The sequence below is a fragment of the Dromiciops gliroides genome, chromosome 3 (genome assembly GCF_019393635.1).
Source record: "Dromiciops gliroides isolate mDroGli1 chromosome 3, mDroGli1.pri, whole genome shotgun sequence".
NCBI lineage: Eukaryota > Metazoa > Chordata > Mammalia > Microbiotheria > Microbiotheriidae > Dromiciops > Dromiciops gliroides.
Genome location: NC_057863.1, coordinates 471,022,423 through 471,043,711, shown reverse-complemented (window position 1 = coordinate 471,043,711; position 21,289 = coordinate 471,022,423). Strand labels below are relative to the sequence as shown.

General features: G+C 38.8%; 1 protein-coding gene across 1 annotated transcript in view; it reads right to left on the bottom strand.

The window, feature by feature from the left end:
- DCLK1 (doublecortin like kinase 1) overlaps nucleotides 1–21,289 on the bottom strand; it is a 422,465-nt gene that overhangs the window by 178,163 nt on the left and 223,013 nt on the right. Inside the window, 1 exon segment of the mRNA XM_043996841.1 lies at nucleotides 19,059–19,158. Within this exon segment, the coding sequence (XP_043852776.1) occupies nucleotides 19,059–19,158 (100 nt within the window).

The window sequence follows — 21,289 nt, the reverse complement described above, 5'->3', positions numbered from 1 at the left end:
TTGCACATATTCTTGTGAGGCTGGTGTGAGTTAAAGTGATTTGCCCAGGGTCACACAGCTAAGAAGGTTCAGAGACAGGATTCAAATCCAGCTCTCCCTGACACCGGGTCAAAGAGGGCCTCTATTCCCCCATGGTGCTACTTGTGCCAGATCTGCATACATTAATGTCCTGTAGCTGATGATGACACTGCCTCTATTCTTACTTTCTGGAAAATGTAGAGGACTCTGGAGGGACCAAGGGACAAAAAGCGAATGCAGAAGGCTAAGCAAGAACTGGGAAACATGAAAACAGATTCCTAAAATGTCTGAAGGTCTTTGATCACAGTGGCCATTCAGATACAACACTGCAGAACTCAAAAAAAACCCAGATCATCCAGTTGAACCCCCTCATTTAGCATATGAGGACAGCAATGAAATCACTTGCTCCAAATCACACAGGGATGTAGGGCCAGAGACGGAGCGGGCCTCACGTCTCTAGTCTTCTGTCTCTTGCTGCTGTCACATCACCTACTTAGTCTCAAAGCTGTATGAAAACCTCAGGGAGATCATGTGAGTCACAAGCACAGTGTGTAGCTATATTGATGGGGGTGGGAAGGCTGCAATATCAATGATAAAACCAGTGACACAGACTGTAAAGGGCAGGCCAAACAAGAGCCAGGACTCAGCCACTCAGCCTTGTGACTCAACTGTGAGTCATGTCCTGAGGGAGGAGAAAAGCACCGCCTTGACTTGCTTCTATCTGCAAAGGGCAGGAAGCTTTAAGAGGTTTTTATGGTCTGGGCTTTTTTTTTTTTTTCCCCTCAGGAAGATTTTTTTTAAAAAAAGGCTAACTAACAAATAAACGTATGGCCTCCAAAACTTTTCACATCCAATAAAACAAACAACACATTTGAGGAATTTTTGTCACTAGACTTCACTCCAAGAGAGAGACTCACTGGATCCTAAAAATCCAAAGATTTTAAAGCTAGAAGGGACCTTAGGGATCATCTAGTTCAATATATTCATTTCCCATGGGAAGGGCAAAAGAAGGGAATATGCATTTATTGAAACCCCTATTATGGGTAAGTGCTTTACAAATATTATTTTATTTGATCCTCACAATAATCCTGTGTGGCAGGTATTGTTATTACCCCCATTTTACAGTTAAAGAAACTGAGACAAACAGAGGTCAAGTGATTTGTCCAGGGTCACACAGCTAGTAAATATCTGAAGGCAGAACTGAACTCAGGTCGTTCTGACTCTAAGCAGGTGACAAGTGAGGGAAATGAGGCTTAAATAGGTGAAATGAATTTCTCAGTGTCACAATTATGTTATTCTGAATAAGGGGATCCTTACACTGGAGTTGGCCTTGCACCTGTACAAACTGATGCTAGTGTGGTACAAGAACAGGAAGGATAAGGCGGTAGAAAAATCAATGAATTTGAAGTCACAAAGACCTAGCTTCAAATCTTACCTTTGGGGGGCAGCTAAGTGGCGCAGTAGATAAAGCATCGGCCCTGGAGTCAGGGGAACTTGAGTTCAAATCCAGCCTCAGACAGTCACTTAACCCTCATTGCTCAACCAAAAAACAAACAAACAAACAAACAATAACAACAACAACAAAATCTTACCTTTGGAGAAACAACAACAAATCTTTCCTTTGCCACTTACTACATGTGTGACCTTGGACAAGTCACTTTAATAAAGGACTGCAATTTAAGCATACATCAAAGAACTAAGCTGAATCCATTCATAAATTGCATTTTTTATCCATGAGGCAAAGAAAATAGAAATAGTAGGCACAATGGTGCCAAACTGCTTCTTCTTTTTTTTGGGGGGGGTGAGGCAATTGGGGTTAAGTGACTTGCTCAGGGTCACACAGCTAGTAAGTGTGAAGTGTCTGAGGCTGGATTTGAACTCAGGTCCTCCTGACTCCAGGGCCAGTGCTTTATCCACTATGCCACCTAGCTGCCCCTTAGCCTACATTTCTAATGTGAATAGAACATAAGCTCCTGGAAGACAGGTCATTTTGGTGTCTAGCATGAAACAATGCATCTGGCATACAGTAGGTGCTTAATAAATGCTTGCTGAATGAATCGGTGAGCTCTGACATCTTGCCTGATCCCAACAAAGGGCAATTTTGAGTGTCCCAGATGGAACACACAGACACCACATGAAAACCCTGCACAGGGCATGATGTTGCCTCAAACCCATTCCCATGCTCAGTCTATTTGTTTGCAAGGAATATTGCCAGGTAAGATATTTGATATCATTTACAGTTTGTCTACACCTTAGTGCAATGTGGTACAAAAGGAAGGCAACTGGACAAGGAATTGAGAGAGGAAGAAAGGAAGCAAGCATTTTAAAGTACCTACTATGTGCTAAGCGCTTTATAGATATTCTCATCTGATACTAACAACACTGGGAGGTAGGTGCTCTCATTATCTGCATTTTACATATGTGGAAACTGAGGCAGGCAGAGGGGAAGTGATTTGCATAGGGAAAGTGTTAGAAGCTGGATCTGAACTTAGGTTTTCCTGATTTGAGAGCCAGTACTTTATCCACTGTGCCACCTATCTGCTTTTAAGTGTTGCAATTGCTTTTGTACATGCTATCTCTTGATCCTCACCAGGGGATCCTCACCAGCTAGCTCACACTGGCTCATGACAGCAGATTATTGCATTTTCAGTGTGAGCATTTACATACACTGGAAATCAGCAAATGCTACTAATCAGGACTTCATTTATTGTATTGTTGATTGTCTAAACTTAAGGAAGTGATGGAGGGTCAGCTATGTGGTGCAGTGGCTAGAGTACTGGCCTTGGGGTCAGGAGGACCTGAATTCAAATCTGGCCTCAGATACTTACTAGCTGTGTGATCCTAGGTAAGTCACTTAACCTTGAATGCTTAAAAAAGGAAACAAAAGTGACAGAGTAAAGGCTAATTATGCAGATTAAATACAAAAGCATGTCTTGGCTTCATTTTCCCTGGAAAGCTGGTTATTAAACATTTACCACGGCACACATCCTCTGCATCTAATCCAACCTCTATTGGAACAAGAATTCCTCTACATAAGGAAGACATAGGTTCAATTCTTAACTCTAACAAATACTAGCTATGTGACCCTGGCATGTTGCTTAACAACAACAAAAAATAATAAAAATAAACAACAAATAAATAATGAGATCATTTATAAAGGCTGGTAAGGTTTGTGAAACATTTTACAAATGTTACCTCATTTTATCCTCACAAAAACCCTGGGAGGTAGGTGGTGTTATTATACTCATTTTACAGAAGACGAAACTGAGGCAGACAAGGGTTACAAAACCAGTAAGGGTTTGAGGCTTGATTTGAACTCATGTGGTCTTGATTCTAGGTCCAAAGCTCAATCCACTGTGCCATTTACCTGCCTCACAGAGTCTTAGGCAACTAAGAAGATATGCAATCTGTATTGGTTCAGGGAGTTTCTTCATTAGACATTCCCTATACCAATGAAATCAAAAATTCAGGGGGCAGCTAGGTGGCGCAGTGGATAAGCACCGGCCCTGGATTCAGGAGGACCTGAGTTCAAATCCAGCCTCAGACACTTGACACTAACTGGCTGTGTGACCCTGGGCAAGTCACTTAACCCTCATTGCCCAGCAAAAAAAAAAAAAAGAAAGAAAGAAAGAAAGAAAGAAATCACATATTCCGTTCCCCTCATATACTAACTTGCCTTTGTGAGCTGCTGGAGACTAGAGACCAGGGTTGTGTCAGTAAATGTTTATCAACCTTTTCTCCTCCCCATCCCCACCTCTCCCAGAATTTACACACAAGCACACACATACACACATGCAAGACACACTTTTAAGTTTATTCTGCATAATTAACATTTTCCTCATTACATTCTAGATAATTTTTAAAAGAACACCAATAAATCTAGCCCTGATTTGTAGTATTTGCTGATTTCTGAGATATAAATGATCACACAGGTCTAGAATACTAGGAACACAAGAAAATAATCACTCTTACAGATCAGCCCTACTTTTGGCTGTAAGCCAAACATGAGAAATGACAAAATTAGTAGTAGAACACCCAAGAGTTGGCACATTAGATTATCCATATAATGAAAGAAATGGCAAAATGTAATTGCTGAACCACAGTCAGTGATCTCTGAAAGAATTCCAAATATGGGAGTCAGTTGGTCAGTCAACAAGTATTTGTTACATGTGTACTACATGACAAGTGCATGGGAGATGTGAACAAAGGCAAAAACACATTTTCTGCCCTTAACTACCTCACATTCCAATAAGGGAGATGTTGTCCAACCATCTATCTACACACAATATCTAATCTTACAGGGAAGGTACTAGCAGAAGAGGAGACTACCAAAAGCCTCCTGCAGAAGGCGGAATTTGAGCTGGCTTGAAGGAAGTCAAGAAAGCCAGTTAGTATAAATAGAGTATTTCAGTGTGATGGATAGCCAATAAAAATGCATGGAGTTTAGAGATTGAGTGTTTGTGCAAAGAATGACTATGTATATAAGTGCACATGTATGTATGTGTGTATATATTCATATGTCTATAGAGATGCAGACAGACTGACATGAGAAAGAGAAACAGAAAAGAGTGAGAGGGAAGAGGGGAGGGAGGGAGAGAGGAAGTGTTTGGAAATAGCACAGGACTGGAGAAGAGCAAATTTCATCCTGATTTTTTTAAAAAAAGAAACAGAATGGAATCTACCTACTATAGACCAATGAGCTTGATTTCTATTTCTGAATATTTTAACACTGCTAGAATGTATTAATAAAAAGACAGTGAAGAGCTAGAAAAGGGAGCAGGGATTATAAAGAGCCAACATGGCTTCATTAACAACAAGTCATGCCAGACTAACCTTATTTCCTTTTCTTACACAGACCAGAGCAATGCTATCCTCACAGTTTACCTAGATTTTAGCCAAGCATTTTATAATGTGTCTCATGCTATTCTGATGGAAAAGACAGAGAAAATGTGGGCTGGAAGATAGTATTACCCAATGAATTCATAACTGATGGCCCAGCAGCCTCAAGGAGTAATCATTAGTGATACAATGCCAGTCTGGAAGGAGGTCTCCAATGGAATGTCCCAGGGATCTGCGTGTGTGTCTCTATTCCACTTGACATTTTATTAATGACTTGGATAAAAGCATAGATGAATTATGGCTTCCTTATTAAATTTTAAGATGACACAAAGTTGGAAGGGATGGATGGCTAATGCTCTGGATAACAGAATCAGAATCCAAAAAGTTCTTGACAGGCTAAAACTTTCAGCTGAATCTGATAAGATGGAATTTCAGATAGTGGGATCATAGTTTAAGAGTAAAAAGAGAACCGAGAGCCTTACAATTGGATTCACAAAATAAGCTTCCTAAATATGAGATCTAGCATAATATGGTTGTCAAAAAGGCTAATGTGGTGTTGGGCTGCATTGAGAGAGGCACAGCTTGAAGGAAGGAGATGATAGTCTGACTTTACTCTCCATGGTAAGACCACTTCTCAAATAGCATAGCTGATTTGATGCATCATAGTTTAAGAAAGACAATAGCTCGAGGAACATTTCAGAGGAGGGCAACTAGAATGGCAAAAGTCTGAAGCTCATTCCTTTAACAAACCTGCAATGTTTCAAATGGAAAAGAAAAGACCTGGGGGGCATGACAGCTATCTCTAAGTATTTGAAAAACTTTTCACAGAGTATGTATTAGAGTTCTCCTGTTTGGCCCCATAAGGAAGAACTAAGAGCATTTGGTGGAAGTTTCAAAGAGGCAAATTGGGGGTTTATATTATTAAAACCTTGCTAGCAGTTAGAGCTATCTCAAAGTACAATGGGTTGCCTCCGGAGGATGTAGGTTCACCTTGATTGATCTTCAAGGCGAAGAGATCACTTGTCAGGGATTCTGTGGCATTCTTATTCTAGTATGGTTTGAACTAAATGGTCACTAAGCACTCATCTAATTCTGAAATTGTGTGATTGTGAAATTGGTGCTATTAATTTAAAAGAATATTTTAGCATAGTATAAAAATGAATGTTAATTAAAAATATTCAACAAAAGAGCTGTCAATTTCACATTAGTTCTTTTTACCTCTTAAATGCTCACTTGGTTAGGCTCATTATTTTAAACTTGGTGAAACATGTTATTTTTTTATGCTTAAATATTTTGAAAGCCTATAATCACAATCTTCAGTACATCTGTACAGGCCCCACCTATCCATCTGCAAATGATCTGGTCCATTTACAAAGGAGCCAGTTTGTGTATATGAGACTTAACATTTGGTCCAGATCAGGATGGCATAGTGCATAGAATATGGCTGGTTTTAGAGTCAGGAAAACCTGAGTTTAAGTCCCCATTAAGGCTCATATTAGCTGTATGAGCATGGACAAGTCACTTAATGTCTTAGTGTCCCAGATAACTAACACTAAGTTATGAACTACTGATCTGCATTGGTGGAGAGGGTTTTCACACTGGGAGTTCCCTATGCTGTTGAAATCTACACACATGTACTATGTGAAATTTAAAATTGAATATATGGGCATTAAACTCCCCCTTTAACTTTTCCCTTACATATCTCCCAGACCACTAAGAAAAAGAAGCCTCTGAGCTTTAATCAGTGAGGAATTAGTTTTTATTGTTTGGGAATTAATTAGACAACAAAAAGGTGATACCAATTAGGGAAATAGGAAAGTAGAAATACGAATGAATAATCTTAGATCTAAGCTTAGTCTATATTCCTTTATAAAAGTCACTGAATCCCAAACTGCCTGCCAGGCCGAGAACCAGCACACACGCGCACCACCACGGCTAAGTTTAAAAAACCAAAGAGCCCCCACTTCCGTTCCTTCTCAGTTTTTAAACTGCTGTCCTGGAAGTTGGTGCCCTTGGACACGGCATGCTTGGCCAGCTCTCCAGGCAGCAGCGGTCACATTTTTACTCCTGATCTGATAAAACCCTTTTTCATTTGTGCTCTGATCAGTTTTAATTTTTTTTGTTTAAGTCTGTTCCATCTAGGCTGAAGGATTCATGGCACTGTCCCTTCGTGGTCGCCAAAATGATTACATTTTGACAGGCCCACTGATTTCATTGTTGTGATTTTATTTGGTTGGATTGAGAAAAATCCATATACATACATCCACATATATCCATATACACACCCACTTACATGTATACCACACGAAGGCAGTGTTACATCCTAGAGAACCAGAAACAGAGTCATAAATACCTGAGTTGGCCTCTGTCACATGCTAGGAATGTGACCATGAGTAAGTTACCAACATCTCATTGCTTCAATCAGCTCTCTTAAGTCTATAAATTAGAGACGAGTTGGTGATCTCCATTGGTGGAGGGAGATTCCATAGTAGGGATTTGCCCATAATAATGGAATCATAAGTCCAGGAAATTCCTCTCAAAAGAATCCTCTTAAAAAACGAACCCTTTCCTTTATCAACAAATCTATAATTTTCAATGTGGAACAAGCCTTTATGTTATTTTTTTTTTCAGACTTGGGAAATTTCACTTTTTTTTTTTAAAGGATTTTATGCTTTAGTTCAGAGTGGGGGGTGGTGGTAAAGAGAAACACTACTTTTTCCATATTTTCTTTCATGTCTGTAAGTCATCCCAACACTAACATCACTGTTGGTATAACTCTGTTGAAAGGTTATGAAGTGTGAAAAGATAAAACTATATTAAAACATAAATTCAACTAAATTAATGTTAAGGTTCTTTGGCAAATATATAAAATGAAGTGTTGTTTCCTTCAGGACCATTAAACCCCCAAACTTTTACTACCTCAATAAACTGGAGTGGAGTGGAGAGATGTCAGATACTGTAGTCATATCTATGGTACGCCAAACCAATGGTTGGATGCGGTTGTAATTTAATGACCCGATGCTTCCCACTGCTGAATTTTAGTCTCTGATTAGAATGGTGCCAGCTAACGAAGTGATCTTCCTCTCTTTCCTTACAATGCTCCAACCCAAAGCCAATAACCTGACCTTTTGCATTTAATAGCCTGCTTTTGCTCGTACCCCTGCTCTGCTCTTGTACATGCCCTTACTGGTTGTCCCCAATCATGGTATTTCCCTTAGAACTGGCTAACTTCCTTTGATTGTTTCAGAATTATTCTGGGTCCAATTGCTTCTGAAGCATGCACTCAGATCTGTTGTGTCTGTCTGTGCTTTCAAGAAAGGGGTTGCTTAATGCTTTTTCAGTGACTCCCCCTGTGAGGGCAAGGATGGATTCACCCAAGTAATTGCTGGCTAAAGATCATGTTCATTATATATCTGTGTCAGCAGCTCCAAACACAGTGCTTGGGAAGTAGTAGGAAATTAATAAATGCTTGCTGACTTACCGGAACTATCCGTGGAAAAGTAACCTTTAGGGAAGAAAGCTAGGTTTTTATAAACTGTAGTACCTAGTATCTGTTAAGCAGAAAATTTAGGGTGCTTATTAAAAACATTATTAAGGATTAGTGATAAATGCTAGGTTGCCTTAATACAAAGAGAAACAGCTTTCTAAAAAAGAGTTTTCTGCTTACAAAGGTTGTAATTCTTTTCTCTTCTTTGTAAAATTCCAAAGAATTTCAGAGTTGGGAGGAACCTTGGAATGACCTAGTGTAAACCACCTGCTTGGAATATAGAAATGCTTCTAAAATTTAACATTTCTCATTGTCCCTTATGCAAGTGAAAGGCAGCATTTAATAAATACATGCATTCACCTGAACTCCGAGTCATTTAAACATTACAATACCTTAAAGACAGATGAAGTCTAAGGAAGGTAGAGTATAGTAGGGGTATTTTAAAAAATTGGTTAAAAAACAAAACCAACCATCTCTTTAGTGACCTATTTTAGAAATTTCCCAGAAATCAAAATCAAGGTATCTGACCTTTTGTTTGCAGGCTCTTTTCTCTATAAACTTTTTTGAAGTTTGGGGCAACACTTGCCTTTCTCCTTATAGTACCTCCCTTTTCTCTGCATGGTTCAACAGTTGTATCTGCCAGGTCTTTCAGAACTAAACCTGGTGACTAGAATTCACCAAGTACTCCCTTACTATTTCCTTTACTTATCTTGGGAATCAATTGTGTTTGCTGTGTTTTTCACTATAAAGGTTATGTCTTTGTCAGGGAAAACAAGTAAAATAACAATTGAGCAGCTCTTCCTCCCCCTTTCCATCATCCTCTCCACCTCAAGCAAAGACCCTAGTCTTTCTTTAATCCTCTGTTTCAACCCAATATGGCTTTTAAAATATCCTCTTTACTGTTTTCTTCATCTTCCCTTTCCTGGCTTCAGCTCATTCTTAGCTTTAGCACTTCTGATACTATTTTTACCATTTGTTGCCATGCTCATTTTCACCCTCTGTTAAATGGCCTTACTCCTATCTTCTGTACATTTAAAAAAAAATCTGCATCCACATTGGTTCCTTCAAATAAATCTCCTTTTTTCTCCTCAATGGAATTATCTCCCTTTGTGTCATGGAAATTACATTTTTGAGCATTTCCCATCCCTACTGGGCTGACTTTCTTTGGAGAAATTTAGTCCATATGATCCTACCTCTCTTTCCTTTGAAACCCTGAAATCTGCTTTCTACCCAGATTTCCTTTCTTCTTCCATAAACTCTAGAAGGGTTAGCTTCCCACTTCTTCTCCTCTAGCCACTATTTCCTCCTTGTATAGTAAGAATCAGATCCAGAATAGAGTTCCTATTACCTTATCATAGAATCATTTCCTTTATAAGACCCATGATCCTGTGACCTTACTATTGATTGAACATGTTCTTGTGCATGGACATGAAAAATATGAAATAAAAACTTAGGGAATAAGATGAAATATCCTCCTTACTGCATCTGTTGCTCTGCCTGCTTTCAACTCCATGGAACAAGATGCCCCTACAGGAATAAGTTCATCACTTTTAATCTCACCACCACTTCCCTCTGATTGGAGGGCTGGAAGATGGAGCTCCAAAGTCCTCACAATGTCTTCCTTTATAGAGGGCAAAAACTGGACTTCTAACTCACTCCACTTTCCATCTGCTGCCCTTCCTGGTTTCAGCTTTTTGGAACAAGATGATCCATGTTCTTGGTATTTCCTGATTTCCCACCCATCTTTCCCATTTCCTGCCTCCTTTTGTGTTTTGTCTCCCCCAATTAGACTGTAAGCTCTTTGAGGTCAGGGGCTATCTTTCTTTTTATTAATTGTATCTCCAGTATTGGTACAGTGCCTAGCACATAGCAGGTGCTTAATAATTGTTTGCTGGTTTGGAGCGAAATAGTTTCTAAGGTACTCAGTACATTGATAATAAAAATGGTGAGTTAAATGAAAGAAGACATATTTACAAAAGTCTCCTATGTAAAAGGTAGGAAAGTTGCCTGAATGATATTCAGTAGTGTACAGTTGGGTACAGTTCAAAAAACAAAGTGTGAGGGTTAGTGAGTGTCAGTTGACACTGTCACTAGGTGCCTAGTGGCATACTATAAGTTAAAGATTTTTCCCCCTACCATGTAAAGTACATGATGAAAAGTCCCTGATTTCACAGCAGCTTATGAAAAAAAAAAGATGGGAGGTTTTTTATTGAAACCCCAACATGAGCTACAAATGAAATTGTTTTTAAAAACCCTAGTACCAGGGGCAGCTAGGTGGCGCAGTTGATAGAGCACCGGCCCTGGAGTCAGGAGTACCTGAGTTCAAATCCGGCCTTAGACACTTAACACTTACTAGCTGTGTGACCCTGGGAAAGTCACTTAATCCCCATTGCCTCACTAAAAAACAAAAAAAAAAAACCCAACCCCCTCCTAGTACCAATTAATTATGAACCACATTAATAGGAGTATTTCACTGTACTCTGTTTTGATCAGATCAAAACTAGAATAATGTGTTAAATTCTGAGCACCATACTTTAAAAGGGATAGATATAGAGATTGGACCTGTGATTTAATTGGTAAAGGGAGTTCTGGAATGAAGAAATTCCTCCTGCCACAGAAAGTTGGTGCCTTCTTTGTAACTTAGTCTTAGAGAGTTGCATAGAGTACAAAGAAGTGAAGTGACTTGCTCATGGTCATAGATTCATTTTACATCAAAGGTAGGATTTAAAGTCAGGTCTTCTTAGTTTCAAGGTCAGCTTTCTATTCATTCTGATGCTTCTCTCATTTTAAAAGGGATGCTGATAAATTGGACAATGTTCAGAAAAGAATAAATGAGAGCATGAGAAGTCTGGAAACTGTCATATGAGGAATGGCTGAGAGAACTGGGGAGATAATGAATTTTAGGTTAGAAGATATTTTTGAGATCAACTGTTCCAATCCTTCTCATTTTGCTTAGGGAGAAATTGGAGTCAGAGAGATTATTGTGACTTTGCTCAAGCTTTGAGCTAGTAAGTACGTGAGCTGGGACTTGAATTCAGATCTTTTCATCCAAAGCCCAGTGTTTTTTCCACTATGCTATTTTCCATGGAAAAATCAGATGAAACATCATCACCCATCTTAAAAATATCTGAAGGCTTGTCAGATGGAATCTTTGTCTAGTAGACAGGACCAAGATCAAAGAAAGGAAGTTAAAAGGAGGTAGATAGATTTCCTCTTAATACATGGAAGAAACCCAACATTTAGAGCTGTCCAACAATGCCACTCAGTTGATTATCACAATAATAAGCTCCTTATCGCTGGAGAAATACAATCTGAGGCTGGAGGTTCAACTGCTAGGATTATTTTTGCATTGGGATGAAAGTTAAACTAGATAACCTCTATGACTTTTTCAGTTTCTGTGACTGTTATTTTTATCCTCTGCAGTATCTATTCTCTCCAATATCTGATGTTGTTATTCTTATATATCATGAAAGGAAGCATATTGAGGATAGCAGAGAAATTTGAAAAAGCAAACTGAATGCTGTTATGTTTTCTTAAATGTAAAACTCTCTGTATGGTAAAAGGACCACCATATGTTTGAATTTGGTTATAACTCAAAGATAGGATATGGTATATGTCTCCATATCCTGGGAATTTATTAAATCTAAAAATGTCACACTGCTGTGGTAAATTTTATATTTACACTTTGGTTGAACATATAGCTACATTTGAAAAAGTTCTAAGAACTCACTGTGATTTTACCATGGATAAGTTTTAACAAGCCGACAAGGGCAATGCATGACAGCCCCAAGGTTTTCCATTTCTAAACTTAACACCAAGATGCTACCAATATTAAGATATATTTTATAAGTTAAAGCCAATGGAAATGACAATAACTGATTTTCATTTCCTTTTCTCATATGGGCATCACAGATGATCAAAACTTGAGAATTATTCATAAAAAAGAAGCAACAAATTTTTGGTATTCATTTTTCTATAATCTAAGGAGTCACACTTCTAATTTAGGATCACCCCCTTGAGATACCTGATGACTATTGCTGATTTCAAGGCATCAGTGGTTCCTGTAAATGGAAGTCGGGTCATTAAACTGTAAATTCCTTGGTAGGGCCCTCTGAATTAGCCTCAATGTCTAGCATGGTGCCCTGTACACAGAAGGCACTCATTAAGTGTGAAGTGAAGAAATAAATGAACAAATGGATCAGGACCAACTAAAATAATTTTTTTGAAACAGTGGCATTGGTGTGTGACATACTCAGAGTCCACTCATTAAGTTTAAATTTGCTATGATTCCCAATTAAAATTAAATACATGTAAAACTCTGATTTTTGCCAAGACATGGCAGTCATTTTACCTGACATGGTCTCTTTAGCATCAGGACTCCAGGGAATAGTAGTGACATTTAGATATTTAGTACAGATGTTCAGCAGCTAAGATGCTCAGTGAGTGTAAAGGATGATGATTCCTAAAGGCATTTGAAATGTGTTAAAATCCATATATGTACGTTTCATCTGCATTACATCTCATAACTGCAGTGTTAACTCTTCCTCAAAATTACCTGTGAGTGAGGGGTGAATAAAAAATTAAACTGAGAGTGGCCTAAGGTTGTGTAATGGCCATTGATAGCCTCATGGTATCAGCAGCCTCATTAATAGAACAAAAGCCATCAAATCTTTTTGGGGGGCAGGGCAATGAGGGTTAAGTGACTTGCCCAGGGTCACACAGCTAGTAAGTGTCCAGTGACTGAGGCTGGATTTGAACTCCTGAATCCAGGGCTCCTGCTTTATCCACTGCACTCCCTAGCTGCCCCCCAAAATGCAGAGTAAACCTCACTTATAACATGGCATAAACATACTCATCGGCATTATTGTGATATTGGGGATAGTACTATTTATACTCCAATGCCCAGTTCTTGAGCTCTCCAGGCTTTGCTTTCCCAGGTGCTGTATCCCAGGCAATTCCTGCCATTTAACAGCCCTCTAAGGTTTAAGTAGTTTCTTGCCTGGTGTTGTACAAAGAATAGTAATGACCTGCACTGATACAAGTGTTTTAAAGGCTGCAAGGTACGTGAAATTCTCTTGTTTGAGCTTGATGTATTACAGATACTACTGTCCCCTTTTTACGGGGAAAGAAACTGAGGTTTAGCAAAGTTGAGTAACTTGCCAATGACCACACATACTGGTGACAGGTCTGAATGCAGGCCTTTCTAAATCTAAGCCCAGCACTCTACTTACTATGTCGTGCCACCTCCCAGCAATCAGAGGACCTCAGGTTAGAACCCTACCTCTGATATTTCCTACATGGGTCCTCTGTAGAAGTGAGTTATCCAATCAATGAACCTTAGTTTTGTTGCCTGTAAAATGAATGAGTTGGGTTGACGATGCCTAGTTTACTTCTGTATTCTAGGGATTAATGGAACCAGGTTCAAATGTGGACCATTCCATTTTCTTCCTTGAAGCCCAAATGCCTAATGTATACTAGCACCTTTATAAATTATTTGAGCTGAATTGAAATGAAATTCTCTAATCACAGAGGGATGACTTAAATATCCAGAAACCCTTCCAAAGAGGTGTGGAAAGAGGGGAACCCATATTCTTTCCTTGCCACCTCATAGAATTCTTACTATCAGAGGTTCCTTGGTAGAAAAAAAGCTTTCAGGTTAAGAAAAGGTTATAAATTTGAGAGTTAGTGACATTGGCACTAGGGTACAAAGCCCAGGGTCTTCATTAACCACAGCTGGGCTAAGGAGGTATAATCACTTTGACTTCAAATGTTCTGCTAATTAAGAAACTTAAAACAGAATGTAGCCAGCAGCCATTTCTGCATGAATGTAGAGACACAGCTACAGTGTGAAAAACAGTTGCTTAGTGTAACTCCAAACCACAAAGATGCAAATTTAAAGTATGTGCCTTTCTATTCAATAGAATATCTAGAGATTGGCTGAGAAAGATGGAGTTTCTTCTACTGGGCCTTTATCTTGAAAGTCTTTCATTCCACGTTGTTTGAAAATTAAGAGTATTGTGGTGGGGCAGCTAGGTGGCACAGTGGATAAAGCACCAGCCCTGGATTCAGGAGGCCCTGAGTTCAAATCCGGCTTCAGATACTTGACACTAACTAGCTGTGTGACCCTGGGCAAGTCACTTAACCTTCACTGCCCTGGGGGGAAAAAGTACTGTGGTGATATCCATTAAAACTTTGATTTTAAAGTTTTTATCAGTGTTGTGACTGGGAGGTGGTTGGCAACTACTCTGCCTGCGATGATGCTACATTTCCAGCACAATTTATTTGGTCAATTATCAAAGATATTTTGGAGTTTTAAGGGATAGCAAGCTTCTTAATGCATAATTCTTTCCATTCTAGGTACTAGTAGATGCAAAAATTTTACAACCTGCAATTGTATCGTACAGTTTCTACCCCTGCACTGCATAATTTTCATTGATCAGGTGTCACCCATACAAGGTATTCTGATTCCATTCTTCTTGGGCCTTAGCTAACATAGGTTCTGTCTGTAAGCAAACCACTATCTCTCACTTTCAGCAAATCCAGTGGTGTATACCTGTAAGCTTTTACAATTGCTTTGTGAAATCATCTTTATTTGTTCCAAAAATATTTCCAAAAATTTTTTTAACTTGCTTAATTTAGGCTTGAAAAATACCTACATAAATTCCCTTTCTCCGTTCTGGTGAGGAGGTACTAATCTGTCTTTTTAAAAACATATCCATGGAGAAACAAGGGAAAAGGAAAGAGGAAAAAATAGTTGTGTTCATGAACGGTCTAAGAAGAGTGAAGAGGCAATTCAAGTAAGTTAAGGGGAAAAAAAAAACAGTAGCTTTCAAGTTGATCTAGGTTGTAGGGAGGAGAGGTGGGCAGAGAGGTGGTACAGTGGATAAGAGTGTCAGACCTGGAGTCAAGAAGACTACTCTTCCCTAGTTTGAATCTGGCCTTGGATACTAGCTGTGTGACCTTGGGCAAGTCATTTAACCCTGATTACCTCAGTTCTTCACCTATAAAATGAGCTGGCGAAAGAAATGGCAAATCACTCCAGTATCTTTGCCAAGATGGGGTCATGAAGAGTCAGAAGACACAACTGGAAAAATGACTCAACTTGATTCAGTGAGAAGCAGGGGTTATGTTATTGGAACATCATTACAAAGCCATTTTCAACTCCTCAGCGGCCAAGTGGACATTTCTCAACTAAAACTTGGCACTTGCTAATGGTGATAATTCCCACGTTTGCCATTTTGCCATCAACATATAAGCATGATCATTATCCTCCTCCTCTCTCCTCTGGCGTGCTGTCTCATCATCAAAATTAGATAGCTGGCCAAGTGGGCAAACAACATGTCAGTCTCCTTGCCTCTGCCATTCTCTCCCAGCACTGTGCCAGCCGTTTGGTAGATGTTAAAACACAGCTGACTGACTGATGGCGAGACCACTAAAATAATTTACATTTTGAAGTAGGAAAGGAAACTCTTTTTAAAAACTCAGGAGCAGGGAGAAGTCTTTTTGTTGTTTTCCAATGTGCTTCTTGCCCAGCCACATTAAATATACATGGCAAAACTCCCTACCAGGAAGACCTTAAGGACCGTCTGCTCTGAGTTTCCACAGCAGTAATTAGAGGGATATATTATTGCTAATCCTGAACATGCTGGGAGTTGGATTAATTTTGAAAAATAAAATAAAAGTACTGCTGCTATTATAAAAGGCCATATCTTGGTGTCATTAAATTGAGTGTGGTTCTGAGCGGGGTGGGGGGGCATAGTATTAATTCTAAAGATGTCTGCACTCCCTAAAAGGAGTTGAGACTCCTTTTAGGGAGCCACTGTGGCAACAAGGCAAATGAAGCATCAATGTGCAAATACCATTTAGCAAGTGCCACTAATCTGGGCAAAATCATGTTCCTAACACTTTAGGGAACCAGGTTCAAATTTTAATGCATTAGTGTAAGAACACGCTAGAGAATCAAGAGGATATTCAGAGTCATCAGAAAGGGGCTCAGTCACAGGACAAATTCATTTAGACTGAAGCTTCTTTCCTATTGATACATTTTAGCTGTCTTATGGCATCATCACCAACTGAGAAGATTTCCCAGCCTCTGGTTGCTTGGTAATGTATGGAAAGTGAGGAAAGAATGCAAAGTGAAAATCACAACAAAGTTGACAAAGGTCCTTTAAAGGGAATCAGACCATAAAGGAAAGAAAGATGGGTATGTGTGGGTGTGTGGATGTGCGCATGCACACATGCACATACACTTCTGTTCAACCATCTTGGATTACCCTTCCTTGCACCAGAACTTCTGAAGGCAAGGCTTATTGTCTATATTTGTGCTCTATATGGTACCCAGTTTAGTGTAGATAAATATCATTGGCACAGGACTGTTCAGCATGGCGTGTCCACATCAAATAAGGCACTGCGCTCTATGAGCAAAGCAGAACTGCAATAGTTGAAAAGAAATGTGAGATGCACAAATTTAGAGCCATTTCCACTCCAAATGTTCATATGGACTATTTGTGCCCAACCTGTGGTAGAGCCTTCCCAGCTCATATTGGTCTGATCAGCCACAGTCAGACACACTGTACCCTGAGCCCAGAACAGTGATGTAATCTTGGTCCTCTTTGAGAACAAAGGACAACAACCAAACAGCTAAATTATCAACCCACAAGCTAAACAACAGAGCTTTTCTTGGACTATTCTATCTCGCTAGGATTCTATCTAGTACTGTCATGCCAGCCACCCTCCCCCCACCCAAAAAAGCTAGCAAAATTGCAATGACTTTCCATAAATATGAGGTTCTCCCTTGAGTTTTATGTGGTGGTATTCTCTTCTATTTATTTTAATGGGTAGAGGGGTCAGTGTGGTGAAATCAGAATGGATTTTTGATATTCTCATTAAGCCTTCCTGTTCAGCTTTAAACATGCAGTGACGCACTTGTGCATGCTACTTATATGATTGACACATTAGCAGGAAACCAGCTGAGTTCAGAGGAGGGCCAGAAGAATGTTTTTTGTGAAGGAATATCTGGAAGGGCAGGTGGAATAGTAGTGTGTGATCATGTCAGAGTGTATGTATGTGGATGCATGAGGAAAAGTGGCAAAAACCGTGGCTAAATCACCGAGAGTGGGTGAGAAGCCAATGACCAAAGCCTAAATGGCTTTGATTTGAAGCTGAATGTTACTCCAGGTCGAGTTTGGTTGTAACAAAGCCAGTGACATAACCTATCTTTCAGGATAGTCTCCCTTTGTCTAGTCCATCAGAAGAAGTTTTCTTTAAAATGAAGGGTAGGGTGGCCTTCCTCAAATCCAAGCTGTTATCTCATGCTTATATTTTAACTGAATGTGTTTTTGTACTATATGAACTGAGAAGCCTGGTTTTATCCCTCAGGGAAAAGAAACTTCTTTTGCTGCAGACTATGCTTACTTTTTATGGAAATTTTCACCCCAAAGGGCAACTTTCATTACACATAATGGTAGAGATGAAAATTATTTATCCCAGGAACCATTACCATTTGTTAGGACTTGTTTAAATGAACCAACCGCATATACTATTGGGTATTTTTAGTTTTCACAGGCATTTTGTTATCTTTTAAAAAGGGGGGAAAGCAGGGCTTCTTATGGTCTTTCCCTCCAACCAACATTAACTTCTTTATACATGATGAAACAATTATATTAGGCTGCAGATTCATATAACACACATTCTGGTGAGGCAGAAAGACCTTCTCAAGCTACATTTCTGGCATTTCCAACTCCCACTCCCCCTCACCTCAACCTCTTCCATTACTGGTGTTAGCACTCAGACGTTTTCCATCTACTCTATCAAACATAGGTCACCAAATTTGTTCTTGAGTTCACCTAAAGGGGGGAGAAAAGCACCTACCCAATTTCACTTCAAAAGCACACTCAACAAAAGGGAATCCTAACTATGAGTGGATGTTTAATTCCTTCCTGATGGGAATATGGTAACCATTAATTAAATTATAAACAAAGCTACCATTAGAAAGGTTTTTCTTGGTCCTGCCCAATGGCCTCTATTAGATAGTTATGTTTCTGAGACCAATTTTATCATCAGCAATTCATACTAAAAACAGACACAATCTTCCCTATTCATCTTTTGAAGCATACCCTCCCCATGACCCTCCGTTTTCACCAACAATTACCATGGCTAGCTGGTTTTAATGTTCAGGTTCTGTTTGTGTGGGACATATCTCCATCTTTTAATGCTAGCTAGAGAGAACTAACAAAACACAGATTCTGATAGTTAGTGGAATAAAGAGAATAAAAAGACCAACTAGCTTGGCTGATACAGAATTTGATTGAGGCTAAGTGCTAGCTGAGCCAAGAAAATATATTCAGTAGTTTTATGATCATGAATCCCACAAAACTTAAATTTTATTGAAAAGATCATATAATTAGAAATGTAATAACCATCCCTATAATTTTCTATAATTATTAATTTAGTTATTGTGAAGTTCATATAAATTAGCCAATAATCATTTATTCTTTTAAACATTTTAACCTCATTGTAAATTTTCCAATCCTTTCATCTGTTTTCTATATCAAAAATCAAAGAAATTAGAGTGATGGAAAAGACACGCTGGTCTTGGATCTGAAACTGATTTTGGTAGGCTTTGGAGTTGACATAATCTTGGCCCAGCACTGCACATTTGGAAAAGCTGCCTCAAATTTCCCTCCGTTTTGAACTTTTTTTTTTCTTTTCTTACCACTTTCATCTAGCAAGAAATCATCCTGGTAACGGAACTTCTCTGGTCCACATGCAATAAAAATGTCATCGTCACCAAAAAAATCCTGAAGGCACATCACCTACAAGAAAAAAGCATGGCGCTCAGCATGGGGTCACTCATAATAATAATTATAACAATAAATCCCTGCAAGTCTACATCTGCATAAAACCTTTCCACTTTTAATGAAATCAACAGGGATTCCTCTGCAGAGAAATTTCAAAAGAGTGTTTAAACCATCTGTTACGAGTAAGGAACATGTTACGTTTCAGTTCTGCAGGAAGAGGTGAATAAGGGCTATAGAACCGGTAACTGTCACATTTATTACTTGATGTATCAATAGGCTATGAGGTAAGAGGCCTTTGTTTTCATAATGGAGTAGATGCAGCAACATGTGGGGAATGAGTTTCCTTTCACTCTTTTAAATGTAATACTCCTTGATAGCAGTAAAAAGTCAGCATATGGTTTCAGCAACAATTTCTTTTTTTTGGGGGGGGGGTTATTCAATAGTATCCACATGATAATCAGATCGCTATGGATAATTCCTGAGGTACTAGGATGCCTACCCTACATAACTTTCCCCCTTTTAGGGAAAAGTACCCTCATGAGAGGAATAACATGGGAAGATCATGTTTCTAACATCAAGATTTTTTAACAGAAGAATACATTAGATATTGTCACCACAGCTATCATATACTCACAGTTCTAGACAAATTTTAAAAGAAAAAACCCAACTTTTTCATGTATCACTCTTTCTTTAACATTTTAAAATGAATCCTTGGATATTTATTTTATTTCTTTTAAATTAAGACATTTGAAAATGTCAAAGTTCTAACTTAAATCTTTCAGGTTCATTCAATTACTATACTTCCCGGAAGTTCTTACAAACACACTTAGTTGAGGATTACACATCTAGGAGACAATTAGTTTCAAGGTCCCAAAAGTTATGGATGGGTAATTCTTGTTTAGGGGGAATAGTTACAATAAAATGAAAAGGATTTCATTTTAAGGCAGAGACTTCATCATTTTTCTCTTTGTCTCTTCAGCCTCTAGCATAATGCCTTGCATACAACAGATATTTGGAGTCAGAGGGGGTCTGGGTTCATATGCCCTTTATAACCTAGTTACCTTTAAGTCATTTTGACCCTGTGCACCTCTTTTTTTTTTTATTCACTTGTAAAATGAGAGTCCTGGAATAGATGACCCTTAAGATTCCTTCCAGTGGCTGCTAGGTGGCACAGTGGATATAGTGCCACCCTTGGAGTCAGGAGGACTAATCTTCATGAGTTCAAATCCAGCTTCAGACACTAGCTGTGCGACCCTGAGCAAGTCACTTAACCCTGCTTGTCTCAGTTTCTTCTATAGAGTGACCAGGAGAAGGAAATGGCAAACCACTTCTAGTAGCTTTGCCAAGAAAACCCCAAATGGGGTCACAAAGAGTCAGATATGATTGAAATGACTGAACAACAGCAACAAAAGTCTCTTCTAAGTTTACATTCCAAGGTGCTAAGAAGAGATACAATCATGGCATCCTCTACAACACGAATAATGATATTATAAGACATTAGGACTATTTACGGCTCTTCTTTCTTCTAAAGTTCTTTCAAGGTCATTTTTTCACACATTGCCACTGAATGCCTTGAATTATCGGAGTGATGATCCATCTAGGATTATAGGGTCAATCATTTCCCTTTACAGATGAAGGGATCTGAGGTTTAGGGAGTTTAAGGGACTTGTCCAAAGTCATAGAGATAGTGAAGCATCAGAGGCAGGATTTGAACCCAGATCCTCTCACTCTAATGCTCTTTTCACTGTATCATGTAAAGTCATTTCCATCTATGTTTAGGCAGCAAAACACAAAACAACAAAACAAAAGCCTTTCTCAGTTATTAAATTTTCAACTTGTGGTCATTAGTCCATTCAGCTTTACCTGGAAAGTTCATTCTGAGTTTTGTATTTCTGTCCCACCTCAGTCCCTTCATTTGGGGGTACTGACTTAATGGTGATGTGAGGACAGTATCAGAGACTTAATTGGAAGGAGAAAGAACAAAGGTATTTCTCTGTCACCACAAAGGCAATACCATTTGAACAATTGTTTAAAATAATCTCAAAAATATTTAAAGATTTCTTACACCTTAATCATCTATAAATAATTAGATCATACATAATGATTCAATTCAGGTACATTTCCATGGTTACTAATGTGAAAATGG